This window comes from Kogia breviceps, chromosome 7, assembly GCF_026419965.1.
Source record: "Kogia breviceps isolate mKogBre1 chromosome 7, mKogBre1 haplotype 1, whole genome shotgun sequence".
NCBI classification, from domain to species: Eukaryota; Metazoa; Chordata; class Mammalia; order Artiodactyla; family Physeteridae; genus Kogia; species Kogia breviceps.
This window is the reverse complement of record NC_081316.1, coordinates 48,654,038-48,671,820: the sequence shown is the minus strand read 5'-3', so window position 1 is coordinate 48,671,820 and position 17,783 is coordinate 48,654,038. Positions and strand designations below refer to the sequence as shown.

General features: G+C 40.1%; 1 protein-coding gene and 1 long non-coding RNA gene across 3 annotated transcripts in view; one reads left to right on the top strand and one right to left on the bottom strand.

Annotated features, from left to right (window-relative positions):
* The window catches only part of DEUP1 (deuterosome assembly protein 1), a 210,387-nt gene extending 207,150 nt beyond the window's left edge, over window positions 1-3,237 (top strand). The window contains 1 exon segment of the mRNA XM_067038290.1: window positions 2,982-3,237. Coding sequence (XP_066894391.1) covers window positions 2,982-3,158 — 177 coding nt within the window. The 3' untranslated portion in view covers window positions 3,159-3,237.
* Window positions 1-17,783, bottom strand: part of LOC136794500 (uncharacterized) — a 31,636-nt gene that overhangs the window by 3,895 nt on the left and 9,958 nt on the right. For both annotated transcript variants that reach the window (XR_010841381.1, XR_010841382.1), the window contains 2 exons: window positions 2,466-3,092; window positions 1,591-1,734 (listed from right to left, as the gene is read on the bottom strand). This is a non-coding gene — a long non-coding RNA (uncharacterized lncRNA). The remainder of the gene's footprint in view (window positions 1-1,590; window positions 1,735-2,465; window positions 3,093-17,783) is intronic.

Below are 17,783 nucleotides of genomic sequence, written 5' to 3'. Positions count from 1 at the left end.
ACTGGCACTTCTGTTGGTCCAGGTGGCTTGCCTTGTGGGGTGAGCCCCTGGTTCCCGTGCCCTTATCAGGATGTGGTTTGTCATCTACAGTTAAATCTGGGCATGAGAGCACGAAAAGACCACCTCGGTGGATTACCTGAGTTCCAAACATATTCCTCACTGCTTCCATTATGTAGTAGTAGTCTTACCTCTTCATGATGATTAGGGTCAGTTACCGCTGCCAGTGTAATACCTCTTTTTTGTGCCTCTGATCTGTCAGCATGAGGAGCCCAAAGTGACTAGGTACAGCCAAAGCTTTAAGTTTAGGGAGACTCTTACAGTCTTACTTGGCGAGAGGCATTCCTTCTCTGAGACCAAAGACATGTAGACCAACAGAGGCTAAAAGGCAGGGGCAGAAGGAACAAATTCTCCAAGAGGGCCAAAGGGCCAGAGAGTGAAGCCATTCCTACATCCTCCCTTCTGTTACAAACACAGTAGCATATAACAGCCATTGGTTTAAAGTCTATACCATATGCTGAAGAATGGCACCCCATCCTCGCGGGATATGATTTCCAAGCTAATTCCCCAGCTGTGCCTTCAAGAAGCCTATCAGACTAGCATCCTCTGGAGACACTTCATGCCGTATGTGGTAGAACCAGTGGATACCCAGTCATGCCCTCACTGCCACATCCCTCTGCTGTAAAGTAGGTTCGTTTATTATTAATCAGGATCTCATGTCAGTGAATCAGTTACTCTGAGCCCTCGGATAGTGGTGCTGACCGAGGCCCTGCAGGCAGGAAAGGCAAATTACAGGATACACATCAGTTCTGGTAAGGATAACACATTGCCCTTTCCAAAGTATAAGGGACCTGATGTAATCTAATTGCCACCTAGAGGCTGGTTGATGTCCTTGAGGGACGGTGCCATATCAGAAGCTCAGCTTTGGCCTCTATTGCAAGCAGATCAGCCATTCAACAGGAACAGTAGCTAGATGAACCTGGGTAAAAGGGAGATGGTGCTGTTCGGCCCATGCATAATTTCCACTGGAGTGGCCAAGGACAGAAGCTAGATCAAGTCATCCTGTCTACTTCTTAGATGCTCTGTCTCAAACGGGGCACACTAGCATGACAGGAACTGTTCTGCAAATAGTATACAGTTTTCTGCAGCAGATGGCATGGCCTTGCTGCAGAATCTCAAGGGTTTGTAACACAGCTCCCCCCTGAACCTTGCCAAAGGCTCCACAGAGCACTTTTCTCTACGAGAAATTCTTCTAGTATGAGAGCTGCTAAGTCATTTCACCCAACTAGCAGTACTGCTTTCCCCCCCATTCCCAACTTACTGCAAAGCCCTTTCTTGTTCTGGGCCGTGCTCAAAAACAAACAAACAAAACTGCCTCTGTGTCCATGTAATAAATGAGTCAGATTATTCCTCCCAAGAGTGTAACATGCTGCCTTCAAAACCTGAAGAGACCTACCAAGCTTTATGCTTCTTTCATAGTGATAAGAAATGCAAGGTGCATTAATCTGTGCTTAAAAGGAGGTGTCCTGACATGTTCCACATCACCAGACACCTACAAACAGTGTCAAGCCTTGAATTGCTTCTGGGGTTTACCTTTCACTTTCTGGAGTACCTGTGTCTTTCCAAGCCTTCAACATGCTTGCCAATTCTTGCTCATCAGGGCTTAGCATGATGTTCATGTTACTGTATCATATCCTATAGTCTGCAGTCCGTGGAACGTCCAGGTTGTCCAGGCTCCTTGAGAGCGTATTATGACAGCATCGTTAACATAAAACATAATCGAGAACATGGATGTGTACTCCTGTCTATCCCATGAGAATGCTAACTGCTTCTGATCTTCCTCCTTACTGAGTATTAAAAAGAATGCATTTGCCAGATCAACAGCAGCATACCATGCCCCCAAGACTGTGACATTCTACTTCAGTAAAGATGTGATACCTGGCACGGCAGCTACAGTTGGGGCTACTACTTGGATAAGCTGGCAGTACTCCACTGTCATCTGCCACAATCCCTACACCTCTGGCAGAGGCCAGAGTTGTGAACTACATCCCCCTATAACAGAGTTCACCTGCATACGGACCGCTGACTCTCCATATACTTTATAAAAATCCCATTATTCCCATAAAACAGAAGTTGAAGAAGAGTCTGGGGGGTGCCACAGAACTAAAAAAAGTACAGATTTCCCCAACTTATTTTTTTTAATTAACTGAACAAATTATTTTGAATGAAACACTGTACAATTATGGTATCATTGCCCTTTATCCCTCAGCCACACATTGTATGTGTGTGCTTGTGTGTGTGTAAATAAGCACTACACAGGTCACAGTTAACTGAGCACTTCCATACCACATGAAGGGTGGAAGCAGGCACTCATCACTGAAGTGTTCTCAACTGCAGTTGGACAAACAAGATAGCCCCAGCATTACGCAGCCACCTCCACTATACATCATGCTTTTATCCCACCTCACCTGGCCACCTCCATGTAGCAGCGAGTCCCCTTGAAGCCCAGCCTTAAATTTCTTTCCTCCATAAGCTTTCTTTGCCCGACTCGACTATACTCTTCACTTGCTGTTTTCGTTCCTTAAGGGTTTCATTAGCAGCAACTGTATTACACTGGTGTAGAGAGTTCAGCTTAAGATACATTATTTCATTAAGAGTTGCACTGTTGGGCTTCTCTGGTGGCGCAGTGGTCGAGAATCCGCCTGCCGATGCAGGGGTCACGGGTTCGTGCCCCGGTCCGGGAAGATCCCACATGCTGCGGAGCTGCTGGGCCCGTGAGCCATGGCCGCTGAGCCTGCGCGTCCGGAGCCTGTGCTCCGCAACGGGAGAGGCCACAACAGTGAGAGGCCCGCGTACCAACAAAAAAAAAAAAAAGAGTTGCAGTGTTGCAGTGTTTTCTCAGGGGTGAAGCATACCAAGAAATATGAAGACTTTTTGTAAAAGGCCTTGTGTTCCTCATCTAACTTTTCTTTTTCTTTTTTTAGTCGCCCCCAGATATAGCCTTCCCAGCTTCTTTGGCTGCACAGCGTTTCCTTCTGGAGGAGGAGAAGCGAGCAAAAGAACTTGAAAAACTTCTGAATACACATATTGATGAACTGCAAAGACACACAGGATTTACTCTTAATAAATACACCAAGCTAAAACAAAACAGACACATATGAGCTTTTAAACTTTTTTATTTGCTTCGCCCACCCCAAGGAAAAAAGCTCTGGCAAAATATTTACAAAGCTGATTAATGAAACTGAGAAATTTTGTTCTGTTTTCCTGAGTAAATCATTTCTGTAAGGCAGCTAGAAAATAGTATTTTGTTCAATAAAACTTTGTATTTCTGCATTAACAAATTGTTCAGTTACAGTTACTCTAAAATAAACATGACTTCTCCAAAAGAGATTTTTTTCTCCAGTCTAAGGAATAGTTTGGAATTAAATATGCAGTTTTTTCCCACCTGAATCATGTATACTGAAACCCATTTCCTCTGTAACAACGCATGATGAGGGAAAGGGACGCACTGTATTCTAAATACAAACATCAAGTGCAGCTCTGTTGTACTAGGTTTGAAAACTCAACGATTTTTTTAAATGAATAGCTATGTAAGCATCCTAAAATTTCTTTTAGGAAAAAAAGATACAGCTTACTGTTTCTGCTTTCATCTTTGTAATGTCTCTCTGTTTTAACACAAAAGACCTGGAATGTGCTGTTTGCACACTTAAAACATATGTGCCAAATATTAATGCTTTCCTGTTAGTACTAATTATTACTTCATGGACATAAGATAAAGAAACTATAAAGCATTGCTGTCATTACCTTCTCCTTTGTCATACCTCTGTTTTAAATACAATTAAAGAATGAGAAATTCTTTGGACTTAAAACATAAATGCCAAGTCTGTAAAGAATAGTAATAGCATGGTGGTGAACAATGAAACTCAAGTTCCAGATATACAAGCATGATAATCCATTTTTCTTTCTTTAAAAATGATACTTGGGCTTCCCTGGTGGCGCAGTGGTTGAGAATCCGCCTGCCGATGCAGGGGACGCGGGTTCGTGCCCCGGTCCGGGAAGATCCCACATGCCGCGGAGCGGCTGGGCCCGTGAGCCATGGCCGCTGAGCCTGCGCGTCCGGAGCCTGTGCTCCGCAACGGGAGAGGCCACAACAGTGAGAGGCCCGCGTACCACACAAAAAAAAAAAAAAAAAAAAAAAAAAAAATGACACTTATATAAAGATTACGAAAAATCCCCATGTCATTACTCCAGGTTAAGTCCTACAGTTTTTATAGTTTTCTTTTTCTCTTTGAAGAAACTAAATCTCCACATACGGAAAGATAAGTCACGATGTCCTTCGACAAGTGTCATTGCCATGGGAAATGCAGAGCCCTGTTCACTTCAGGTGAAACAACCACGTGGGTTTGTAGAGCTCTTGATATTTGCAAAAAGCCTTCAGAGAGCATTATTCATTTCAGCCCAAAACAAGCCTGTGCAGTCGGCAAGGCTAGTATCCTTGTTCCTGGGAATCAAGCTGTTAAGAACTTACTAGAATCACGGTGAGCAAGAGTCAGAAACGCCAGCTTCTGATTCCCAGCTCTGGCTCTTACCACTTCCCAGCATTATGTCTTGTAAGCAAGCAGGTGGTGAGCAGTGCTCTATCCACAGAAGCCATGTTTCATGGCAAAACATCAGAGGGTACAAAGACCCACATGAGGAAAATAACCCAAGTTACCATACCTTTAATTAGAAATTTAGTAATTTCTAGCCTGGACACAAAGAAAATAGAATACTTTTCAGTGTTATCTTTAGAAGATGGGAAGAAAAAGTATGTTTAGGTAAAGGACAGTCCATAAACAAATTCTAAAACCTTTATATCACTAATGCAAATGCAAACAATGCAAAAATTTAAAGGTATGTATCTTTAAAATACGCTACGTCTGCATGCATATATATGCATGCTGAATCGAAGACTCTAGACTACAATGATCTTAAAACTTAACAAAGTCAAGAGAGCGTGAACCTGGAATATGTCCAGGACTCACAGTGCATTTGCCCATCCAGATTATTATGTCATGTCCACAAGCAAACTTCTTTTAAATCACTAGTTTGGCATTCCTCTTCATACCCACTTTCTTAAAACAGTGTTTTTCAATAGTTTTTGCTTAACAGCAGGATTCAATGTTTGAAAGGAATCATATGCTGAAGCCCAACATATATACAGTCAAGATAAAAAGCAAGCAGCTCTGGTGGAACGTTGAAAGGAGAGGAGTGAGGCCTACCTGCTGCTCCTCCCTTCCCGCCCCTCCCCTCCCCTCCCCTCCCCTCCCCTCCCCTCTCCCCTCCCTTCCCCTCCCCTCCCCTCCCCTCCCCTCCCCAGACCCAGGGAGGGGAGTGGAGGGAGCAGTTGCCCATGTGTTGCTGTGGGAGGGATCAAAGGAGAGGCAGCTGTGCTGTTACTACCTCAGGACAGAATATAGTTTCCTACAGAAACCATGCCATGAAGAGTGGTTATAACCCCCTTCATACTACAAAAGTCAGTTTAGCCCATGATTGAGCTAAAACACAATGAAAGGAGTAGAAGCAGAGCCGCAGGAGAAAGACCAAGCAGGTCATCTAACGCTGGGAGTCAACTCAAAGAGGAGATGGGACTTGAGTTAACTTTTGCCTTGTAATGGCCGAAATATATGCTTCTTGATTATCCAGGAGCAAACTGGTTTGAGAATCAACCGAATTTGAGGGAGGGAAGGCTGCTGGAAAAACACAGATAACCCCCAAATGTCAGTTAAAACAAAATGATGGACAGCTCTGGATTATCTGTCAACAGCACCGCTCTGGCTAAGTGGGACGCAGTCTCCCCAGGACCATGATTCTGAGATAGTGCCCTCCCCTCTGGGAGAGCAATCAGCTCAGCAGCTTGGGCTGCCTAAATAGAGGCCTGCCCTGCAGTGGGTTTGTCTAGATCCGTGCCATGCCTCAACCATGGTTAACCTGACCCAAGCGATCCGTAATCATGGTTTTAACAGTGCTGTGCTGTTATCCCCTCCCCATCCCGTTATCTCACTTAATGTACATTTCCTCTTTACACATGCACCTCCAGTCTCTCCAGCTGGCCTGAAAGCTCCTAGAAAAGAGGAGTATTAGGCTTCTTTGCCTCCTCTGTGCACCTAGCACAGGAGGTATTGGATAAGTAGCAGTCAGTGGGTGGATTGAATCCAAACATGGGGAATGCCTGTAGCAAAGGCAAAAAGTTTGAGGCAGTGTAGATACAAGACAAACTACTAGCCATATCAAATTGTCAGCTGCAGAAAGGAGCACAGAACTGTGAATTTGTCTGAATGCTGGTGGGTGTGGGGGGAGATTTTCACTTCATACGTGACCTAATGGAGGACCATCTGAGCATCTACACGCTCCTTTTATGTTTTAACTAATGTCTAATAGGAATCTAATATAGAACAGCAGCCATGGTGCTTAACAGTTAGAGCAAATGAAACCATTAGAATCCCAAGAATGCAGAAGTTAGTGTGAGAGGGATTTGGGCCCAAGGACTTATGCCCAACTAGCAACTGAAACTCTGTCCTACCTTCCCAACCCCATAGCCTAGAGCATCACCAAGAGCTAAACCCTAAGGGATAAAGCATTCCAAACTGATGAAAGGCTCTTTCCTGTTACAGAGAGAATACACTCACTGTGCCCAGGGATGACGATGAATGGGCAATGGGCCTGTGAGTCCTGGCTGAGGGAAGAGCCTGGGGAAAAATTTTCATGACCGCCAGGGACTCCCAAGGCAGGCATGAGGCAAAAACATTGGCACAAGTCACAGAAGCCAACCGGGCAGTGTTCAGAGGCTACCTGCCACACAGCACCGTCCTCCAACATGGGTCAAGAGGGGTCACGGTAACTCATGCAGCTCAATAACAAACAAACAACCCAATCAAACAATGGGCAGAAGACCTAAATAGACATTTCTCCAAAGAAGACATAAAGATGGCCAAGAGGCACATGAAAAGATGCTCAGTATGGCTAATTATTAAAGAAATGCAAATCAAAACCTCAATGAGGTATCACCTCACACCAGTCAGAATGGCCACCATTAAAAAGTCTACAAATAATAAATGCCGGAGAAGGTGTGGCAAAAAGGGAATCCTCCTACACTGTTGGTGGGAATGTAAAGTGGTGAAGCCACTATGGAGGACAGTATGGAGGTTCCTTAAAAAACTAAAGATAGAGTTACCATATGACCTAGCAATCCCACTTCTGGGCATATATCCAGAAAAGACAAAAACTCTAATTCAAAAAGATACATGCACCCCAATGTTCATAGCAGCACTATGTACAATAGCCAAGACCTGGAAGCAACTTAAATGTTCATCAACAGATGAATAGATAAAGAAGATGTGTTAGATATATACAAAAGAATATTACTCAGCCATAAAATAAATGAAATAATGCCATCTGCAGCAACATGGATGGATCAAGAGATTATCATACTAAGTGAAGTAAGTCAGAGGAAGACAAATATATGATCACTTCTATGTGGAATCTTAAAAAAATGATAAAAATGAACTTATTTACAAAACAGAAAGACTCACAGTCATGGAAAACAAACTTATGCTTACCACAGGGGAAGGCAGGGGACGGAAAAATTAGGAGTTTGGGATTAACAGATACACACCACTATATATAACATAGATAAACAACAAGGACCTACTGTATAGCACAGGGAACTATACTCAAAATCTTGTAATAACCTATAATAGAAAAGAATCTGAAAAACACATATATATGTTTATATATGTGTGTATGTGTGTGTATATATATAAAACTGAATCACTATGCTATACACCAGAAACATTGTAAATCAACTATACTTCATTAAAACAATTTTTTGACACCTCAAAGAAGAGCAGTCACAGTCTTGTGACAAGGAGAAACATGAGTCAGAGTCAGCCAGGTAATTATTGTTATGGTGACCAGCAATTTCATTGCACAGCAGAACTTCCAGGTAATCTAGAACAGCAAGGCTTCAAACAGCAAAGGCTTCAGGAGGGTCAAGCATAGCACAAAGGAGATGCTCAAAGCCACCTAGCCAGACCCATGACCAGACTAGAAATTCTTAGGTCTTAACGGTTCCCGACACATTTGGACAGGTTAGATCTGTTAGAGGCCAGGTATTCTCCATGCCTCGACCCCAGGACCATAACAAAGCTTCCATTTCCTTTTCTATAGAACAGGCACAATACTACTACCTATGTCAGAGAGTTGTTGTGAGATTAAAGAAGGCAATGCACATGAAATGGTTAGCATAGAGTCTGGAACAGTGAGTACTCAGTAAATGCTAGCTGTGAGCACGTGCCATCCTTGCGCTCTTGAGGCATTAGGTCTGAGCTCAGAAGATAAAATACATCTTCAAAGAATAAGACTATCATTTATTGAGGACCATGTGCCAGCCACTATAATATAAACTCATTTAATCGTTAGCAGTTCTATTAATAATTTACAAACCATAAAATTCAGCCATTTCAAGGGTATAATTCAATGATTTTTACTAAATTTACAAAGTTTTGCAACCATTGCCACAACCCAATTTTACCACATTTCCATCATTCCCTAAAGGTCCCTAGTGCCCATTTGCCATCACTCTTCCTTCCCATGTCCAACCCCGGGAAGCTGCTGAACTACTTTGTCTTTATGATTTACCTGGACATTTTGTATAAATGGATTCATATACTGTGTGGGTTTTTGCATCTGGCTTCTTTCATTTGGTATGTTTTTGTGGTTCATACTGTAGCATGTATTGATATTTTGTTGTTTTTATTGTTGTTGTTGAAGTGTTCTGTTGTATCAATAAACCACATTTTCTTTATCCATTTCACTAGTTCATTGACATTTGAGTTTTTTCCATTGAGGCTATTATGAATAAAGCTATTATGAACATTTACATACAAGTCTGTGTATGGACATGTTTTTGTTTCTATTTAGTACATTCCTATGAGTAGAATTTGAGTCACATGGTAAATTTATGTTTAACTTTTCAAAGAAACTGTCAAACTATTTTTCTAAGTAGCTACACCATTTTACATTCCTACCAGCAAGGCCTAAGAGTTCCAATTTCTCCATATCCTCTCCCATACCTGGTACTACTTTTTTGGTGAGTCATTTCAGTGTGTGTGAGTGGTATTTCATGCTAGTTTTAACTTGCATTTCCCTAATGACTAATCATGTGAGCATCTTTTGTGTGCTTATTAAGCATTCATATATCTTTTTTGGTGAAATGTCTATTCAAATCTTTTGCCCATTTTATAATTATTTCTTCTTTTATTGAGCTATAAGAATTCTTTATATATTTTGGATATAAATGCTTTATCAGATATATGATTTGCATATATTCTCTCCCAGTCTGTGGCTTCTCTTTTCATTTTCTTAATGGTGTCTTTTTTTTTTGCAGTACACGGGACTCTCACTGCCGTGGCCTCTCCCGCTGCAGAGCACAGGCTCCGGACGCACAGGCTCAGCGGCCATGGCTCACGGGCCCAGCCGCTCAGCGACATGTGGGATCCTCCCGGACCGGGGCACGAACCCGTGTCCCCTGCATCAGCAGGTGGACTCTCAACCACTGCGCCACCAGGGAAGCCCAATGGTGTCTTTTGAAGCACATAAAGTTTTTAATTTTGATGTAGTACAATTCATCAATTTTCTCTTTTATGGACTGTGATTTGGGCATCATAGCTAAGAAATATTTGCTTGACTCAACATCACAAATATTTTCTCCTACATTTTCTTCTAAAAGTTTTACAGTTTCAGGTTTTACATCAGGTTAATGATCCACTCTTAGGTAACATTTTTGTATAGTGTAAGGGTCTAGATTCATCCTTTTACATGCAGATGGATACCCCGTTGTCCCAGAACCATTTGTTGAAGACTATTCTTTACCCCATTGAATTATCTTGGTACTTTTTGCTGAAAAATCAACTGACGATAAATATAAGGCTTTATTTCTAGACTCAGTTCTTTTCCATTGATCTATATGTTTATCCTTATGCCACTACCACAGTGTTTTTTTTAAACTTGAATTTTACTTTTTTATACAGCAGGTTCTTAATAGTTATGTATTTTATACATATTACTGTATATATGTCAATCTCCATCTCCCAATTCATCACAACAACACCAGCCTCCCGCCGCCACTTTCCCCCTTGGTATCTATACGTTTCTTCTCTACATCTGTATCTCTATTTCTGCCCTGCAAACCCGTTCATCTGTACCATTTTTCTAGGTTCCACAAATATGCGTTAATATACGATATTTGTTTTTCTCTTTCTGACATACTTCACACTGTATGACAGTCTGTAGATCCATTAACATCTCTACAAATGACCCAATTTCATTCCTTTTTATGGCTGAGTAATATTCCATTGTATATATGTAGCACATCTTCTTTATCCACTTGTATGTCAATGGGCATTTAGGTTGCTTCCATGACCTGGCTATTGTAAATAGTGCTGCAATGAACATTGGGGTGCATGTGTCTTTTTGAATTATGGTTTTCTCTGGGTATACCCAGTAGTGGGATTGCTGGGTCATATAGTAATTCCATTTTTAGTTTTTTAAGGAGCCTCCATACTATTCTCCATAGTGGCTGTATCAATTTACCTTCCCACCAATAGTGCAAGAGGGTTCCCTTTTCTCCACACCTTCTCCAGCATTTGTTGGTTGTAGATTTTCTGATGATGCCTATTCTAACTGGTGTGAGGTGATAACTCATTGTAGCTTTGATTTGCATTTCTCTAATAATTAGTGATGTTGAGCAGCTTTTCATGTGCTTCTTGGCCATTTGTATGTCTTCTTTGGAGAAATGTCTATTTAGGTCTTCTGCACATTTTTGGATTGGGTTTTTTTTTTTTTAATATCGAGCTGCATGAGCTGTTTATATATTTTGGAGATTACTCCTTTGTCCATTGATTCATTTGCCAATATTTTCTCCCATTCTGAGGGTTGTCTTTTCATCTTGTTTATAGTTTCCTTTGCTGTGCAAAAGCTTTTAAGTTTCATTAGGTCCCATTTGTTTATTTTTGTTTGTATTTCCATTACTCTAGGAGGTGGATCAAAACAGATCTTGCTGTGATTTATGTCATAGAGTGTCCTTCCTATGTTTTCCTCTAAGAGTTTTATAGACCTACATTTAGGTCTCTAATCCATTTAGAGTTTATTTTTGTGTACAGTGTTAGGGAGTGTTCTAATTTCATTCTTTTACATGTAGCTGTCCAGTTTTCCCAGCACCACTTATTGAAGAGACTGTCTTTTCTCCATTGTATGTCCTTGCCTCCTTTGTCATAGATTAGTTGACCATAGGTGCGTGGGTTTATCTCTGGGCTTTCTATCCTGTTCCATTGATCTATATTTCTGTTTTTGTGCCAGTACCACACTATCTTGGTTACTGTAGCTTTATAGTATAGTCTGGAGTCATGGAGACTGATTCCTCCAGCTCCATTTTTTCCCCTCAAGACCGCTTGAGGCTATTCGGGGTCTTTTGTGTCTCCATACAAATTTTAAGATTTTTTTGTTCTAATTCTGTAAAAAATGCCATTGGTAATTTGATAGGGGTTGCATCAAATCTGTAGATTGCTTTGGGTAGTATAGTCATTTTCACAATGTTGATTCTTCCAAACCAAGAACATGGTATATCTCTCCATTTGTTTGTATTGTCTTTAATTTCTTTCATCAGTGTCTTATACTTTTCTGCATACAGGTCTTTGGATCCCTAGGTAGGTTTATTCCTAGGTATTTTATTCTTTTTGCTGCAATGGTAAATGGGAGTGTTTTCTTAATTCCTCTCTCAGATTTTTCATCATTAGTGTATAGGAACGCAGAGATTTCTGTGCATTAATTTTGTATCCTGCAACTTCACCAAATTCATTGATTAGCTCTAGTAGTTTTCTGGTGGCATCTTTAGGATTCTCTATGTATAGTATCATGTCATCTGCAAACAGTGCCAGTTTTACTTCTTCTTTTCCAGTTTGGATTGCTTTTATTTCTTTTTCTTCTCTGATTGCTGTGGCTAGGACTTTCTAAATTATGTTGAATAATAGTGGCAAGAGTGGATATCCTTGTCTTGTTCCTGATCTTGGAGGAAATGCTTTCAGTTTTTCACCATTGAGAATGATGTTTGCTGTGGGTTTGTCGTAAATGGCCTTTATTATGTTGAGGTAGGTTCCCTTTATGCCCACTTTCTGGAGAGTTTTTATCATAAATCGGTGTTAAATTTTGTCAAAAGCTTTTTCTGAATCTATTGAGATGATCATATGGTTTTTATTCTTCAATTTGTTAGTATGGTGTATCACATTGATTGATTTGCATATATTGAAGAATCCTTGCATCCGTGGGATATATCCCACTTGGTCATGGTGTATGATCCTTTTAATGTGTTGTTGGATTCTGTTTGTTGGTATTTTGTTGAGGATTTTTGCATCTATAGTCATCAGTGATATTGGTCTGTAATTTTTTTTGCAGTATCTTCATCTGGTTTTGGTATCAGGCCTTATAGAATGGCCTCATAGAATGAGTTTGGGAGTGTTCCTTCCTCAGCAATTTTCTGGAAGAGTTTGAGAAGGATGGGTGTTAGCTCTTCTCTAAATGTTTGATAGAATTCATCTGTGAAGCCATCTGGTCCTGGACTTTTGTTTGTTGGAAGATTTTTAATCACAGTTTCAATTTCATTACTTGTGATTGGTCTGTTCATATTTTCTACTTCTTCCTGGTTCAGGCTTGGAAGGTTATACCTTTCTAAGAATTTGTCCATTTCTTCCAGATTGTCCATTTTAGTGGCACACAGTTGCTTATAGTAGTCTCCTAGGATGCTTTGTATCTCTGTGGTCTCTGTTGTAACTTCTCCTTTTTCATTTCTAATTTTATTGATTTGAGTCCTCTCCCTCTTTTTCTTGATGAGTCTGGCTAAAGGTTTATCAATTTTGTTTATCTTCTCAAAGAACCAGCTTTTAGTTTTATTGATCTTTGCTATTGTTTTGTTTCTATTTCTGTTTTTATTTCTGCTCTGATTTTTATGATTTCTTTTCTTCTACTAGCTTTGTGTTTTGTTTGTTCTTCTTTCTCTAGTTCCTTTAGGTGTAAGGTTAGATTGTTTTCTAGAGATTTTTCTTGTTTCTTGAGGTAGGCTCGTATTGCTATAAACTTCCCTCTTACAACTGCTTTTGCTACATCCCATAGGTTTTTGATCATCGTGTTTTCGTTGTAATTTGTCTCTGGGTATTTTTTGATTTCCTCTTTGATTTCTTCAGTGATTTCTTGGTTATTTAGTAACGTATTGTTTAGCCTCCATGTGTTTGAGTTTTTTTCCCTGTAATTGATTTCTCATCTCATAGCGTTGTGGTCAGGAAAGATGCTCGATATGATTTCAATTTTCTTAAATTTATGGAGGCTTGATTTGTGACCCAAGATGTGATCTATTCTGGAGAATGTTCCGTGTGCACTTGAGAAGAAAGTGTAATCTGCTGTTTTGGGATGGAATGTCCTATAAATATCAATTAAATCTGTCTGGTCTATTGTGTCATTTAAAGCTTGTGTTTCCTTATTAATTTTCTATTTGGTTGATCTATCCATTGGTGTAAGTGAGGTGTTAAACTCCCCCACTATTATTGTGTTACTGTCAATTTCCTCTTTTATAGCTGTTGGCAGTTACCTTATACATTGAGGTGCTCCTATGTTGGGAGCATATATATTTGTAATTGTTATATCTTCTTCTTGGATTGATCCCTTGATCATTATGTACTGTCCTTCCTTGTCACTTGTAACATTCATTATTTTAAAGTCTATTTTAGCTGATATGAGCATTGATACTCCAGCTTTCTTTTGATCTCCATTCATGGAATATGTTTTTCCATCCCCTCACTTTCAGTCTTTATGTGTCCCTAGGACTGAAGTGGGTCTCTTGTAGACAGCATATGTATGGGTCTTGTTTATGTATCCATTCAGCGAGCCTGTGTCTTTTGGTTGGAGCATTTAATCCATTCACGTTTAAGTATTATCAATATGTATAGTGCTATTATCAGTTTCTTAATTGTTTTGAGTTTGTTTTTGTATGTCTTTTTCTTCTCTTGTGTTTCCCACTTAGAGAAGTTCCTTTAGCATTTGTTGTATAGCTGGCTTGGTGGTGCTGAATTCTCTTAGCTTTTGCTTGTCTGTAAAGCTTTTGATTCTCCATCGAATCTGAATGAGATATTTGCCGGGTAGTGTAATCTGTTGTAGGTTCTTCCCTTTCATCACTATAAATATATCATGCCACTCCCTTCTGGCTTGCAGAGTTTCTGCTGAGAAATCGCTATTAACTTTATGGGAGTTCCCTTTTATGTTATTTGCCATTTTTCCCTTGTTGCTTTCAGTAATTTTTCTTTGTCTTTAATTTTTGTCAATTTGATTACTATGTGTCTTGGCATGTTTTTCCTTGGGTTTATCCTGCCTGGGACTCTCTGCGCTTCCTGGACTTGGGTGGCTATTTCCTGTCCCATGTTAGGGAAGTTTTCAACTATAATATCTTCAAATATTTTCTTGGGTCCTTTCTCTCTCTCTTCTCCTTCTGGGACCCCTATACTGCAAATGTTGTTGTGTTTAATGTTGTCCCAGAAAAATGGCAGAAGGTAGTGGAAGAAAAGGATGAATACGTTGTTCAATAAAGTTCTCGGTGAAAATGAAAAATATGTCTTTTATTTTTACTTAAAAACTGAAGGCACTTTTAGCCAGCCGAAATATAATTGATTTCTGTACATTGGTCTTGTCATCTGTGACTTTGCTGAGCTCACTTATTCTGGGGGGTGGGGGTGGGGTGTGATGAATTGGTGGATTGGGATTGACATGTATACACTAATAGGTATAAAGTAGATAACTAATAAGAACCTGCTGTATAAAGAAATGAAATAAAATTCCAATATTCAAACAAAAAGACTGTGATAGTGGCATAAGGATAAACATATAGATCAATGGAAAAGAATTAAGAGTCTAGAAATAAAGCCGTATATTTATGGTCAGTTGATTTTTCAGCAAAAAGTACCAAGATAATTCAATAGAGTAAAGAATACTCTTCAACAAATGGTTGTGGGACAATGGGGTATCCATCTGCATGTAAAAGGATGAATCTAGACCCTTACACTATACAAAAATGTTAACTATGAGTGGATCATAAACCTTTTGTAAAACCTGAAACTGTAAAACTTTTAGAAGAAAATGTAGGAGAAAATATTTGTGACATTGAGTCAAGCAAATATTTCTTAGCTATGATGCCAAAAGCACAATCCATAAAAGAGAAAATTTTCTACATAAGGATCATATTGTCTTTAAATAAAGACAGCTTTTACTTCTTCCTCTCCATTCTGAGTAAACTGTCTTTTTTTTTTCTTTCTTACCTGATTGCACTAGCTGGAAACTCCAGTACAATGTCAAATTGAAGTAGTGAAAGCAACCATGTTTTCCTGTACCTGATCTTATGGAAAATGTTTCAGTCTTTCACCATTAAGCATGATGTTAGCTGTAGGTTTTTTTGTATATGCTTTTTATCAAGTTAAGGAAGTTCCCATCTATTCCTAATTTGTTGAAAGCTTTTATGATTGGCTGTTAGATTTTGTCAAATGCTTTTCTGCATCTATTGAGGTGATCATGTGGTTTTTGTTCTTTATAAGTATAGTATATTATATAAACTTATTTTTAGGATGAACCAATCTTGCATTCTTGGGACAAATCCTCCTTAATCATAATGTATAATCCTTTCTTACATGCTGTTGGATTTGGTTTACTAACATTTTGTTGAGGATTTTGTGTCTATATTCATAAGCAATAATGGTTTGTAGTTTTCTTGTCATGTCTTATCTGGCTTTGGTATCAGGGCAATTTTTATTTTATTTTATCTTTTTAATTTAAAAAAATTAACTTATTTACTTATTTTTGGCAGTGTTGGGTCTTCCTTGCTGCATGCGGGCTTTCTTCAGTTGCATCAAGCGGGGGCTACTCTTTGTTGCAGCGTGCAGGCTTCTCATTGCGGTGGCTTCTCTTGTTGTGGATCATGGGCTCTAGGCACACAGGCTTCAGTGGTTGTGGCACACGGGCTCTGTAGTTGTGGCATGCGGGCTCTAGAGCGCAGGCTCAGGAGTTGTGGCACATGGGCTTAGTTGCTCTGCCGCATGTGGGATCTTCCTGGACCAGGGCTTGAACCCGTGTCCCTTGCATTAGCTGGTGGATTCTTAACCACTGCACCACCAGGGGAGCCCCAATTTTTATATCATGGAACAAACTGGGAAGTTTCCCTTACTCCTCTATTTTCTGGAAGAGTTTGTAAAGGACTAGCATTATTTCTTCAAATATCTGATGGAGTTTGCTAGTGAAGCTATCTGGGCCTGGGTTTTTCTTTGTGGGAAAATTTTAGTTATTAATTCAATTTTTCTCCTTGTTATAGATCCATTCAGGTTTTCTATTTCTTCTTGAGTCAATTTCGATGATTGGTGACTTTTACATTAAATGTAATCTTTATAATAATCCCTCAAAATAAGAATTAGGCCCATTTTATTTTGAGACTTAAAAGATTGAGTGATTTATCTCAAGGTCAGATATCTGGAAAATGTCCAGTCAGTGGGACTGCAAAGTCCATGATGCTTCTACCAGGTCACACTACCTCTAAACAGACATAGGGCTTTTTAAGGTGACCCCCAACCCCCAGAGTCACCACTAAAAACAACCCTTTTTTGTGGATGCCTTAATCTATCCATGTTTGGGGGTTTATTTATTTATTTATTTATTTTTTGCAGTACAAGGGCCTCTCACTGTTGTGGCCTCTCCCGTTGCGGAGCACAGGCTCCGGACGCGCAGGCTCAGCAGCCATGGCTCACAGGCCCAGCTGCTCCATGGCATGTGCCATCTTCCCGGACCGGGGCACGAACCCGTGTCCCCTGCATCAGCAGGCGGACTCTCAACCACTGCGCCACCAGGGAAGGGAAGCCCTGGGGTTTTTTTAAATCAAAGACTTGTGACTCCCTGCAGTACGAGTTGCTGACAGCAGGGATGCTACCCACAGCCCAGGGTTCTCCCTTCTTTAAAGCCCCATCGAGAATCACTGCCTTAGGAATCCCACCCAGCATGATACAGATAAACCCTTTTGGGAAGGCACCCAATGGCAGAGGCTGCACTTAACAGTTTAAACTGACTCCCCTGCCTGCCAAGGAGGGGAAAAACAAAATATACCCAAGGACATAAGTGGTTAGACTGAACCACACTTGTTTTGACAATGACAGTTGACAACTGATAATCAAGACCACTTCTAGATTAAGAGAAGCCTGATGTATGACTTCCTAAATTTTGTTTACTCAAACAGAAATGATACAGTTGCTCCCTTAACAGGAAGAACCATCAGCGATAAAATTTATTTGGCTCTGTGTGCTTCACATAAAATAAATAACTAGGCTTCTCACTTATCGGGTCAACATGTCTTTTATCAGGTATGGTGAACCGCCTAAAAGATTATTATATAAGATGAGGCCAAAGGGCCCATACTAAGTAGATGCTATGCTGTACTTGAGGTGCACATAACAGATCTATATCAGAAAATTTTATACATTGAAGTGACAAAACAGAAAAGAACTGAGCTAGCATTCTTCCCATTTTGGTGTGATTTCTTTTTTGTTTGTTTGTTTCTGAAAACAAGAACAGCTTTGAAATTCCTCATTTTCATCAGCTTGAGGAAAATCTTCCAAAAGTCAGTACTGTTTCAGTTCAAACCATTTCCAATCCCAAACATATCTCTCAGCTGAGAT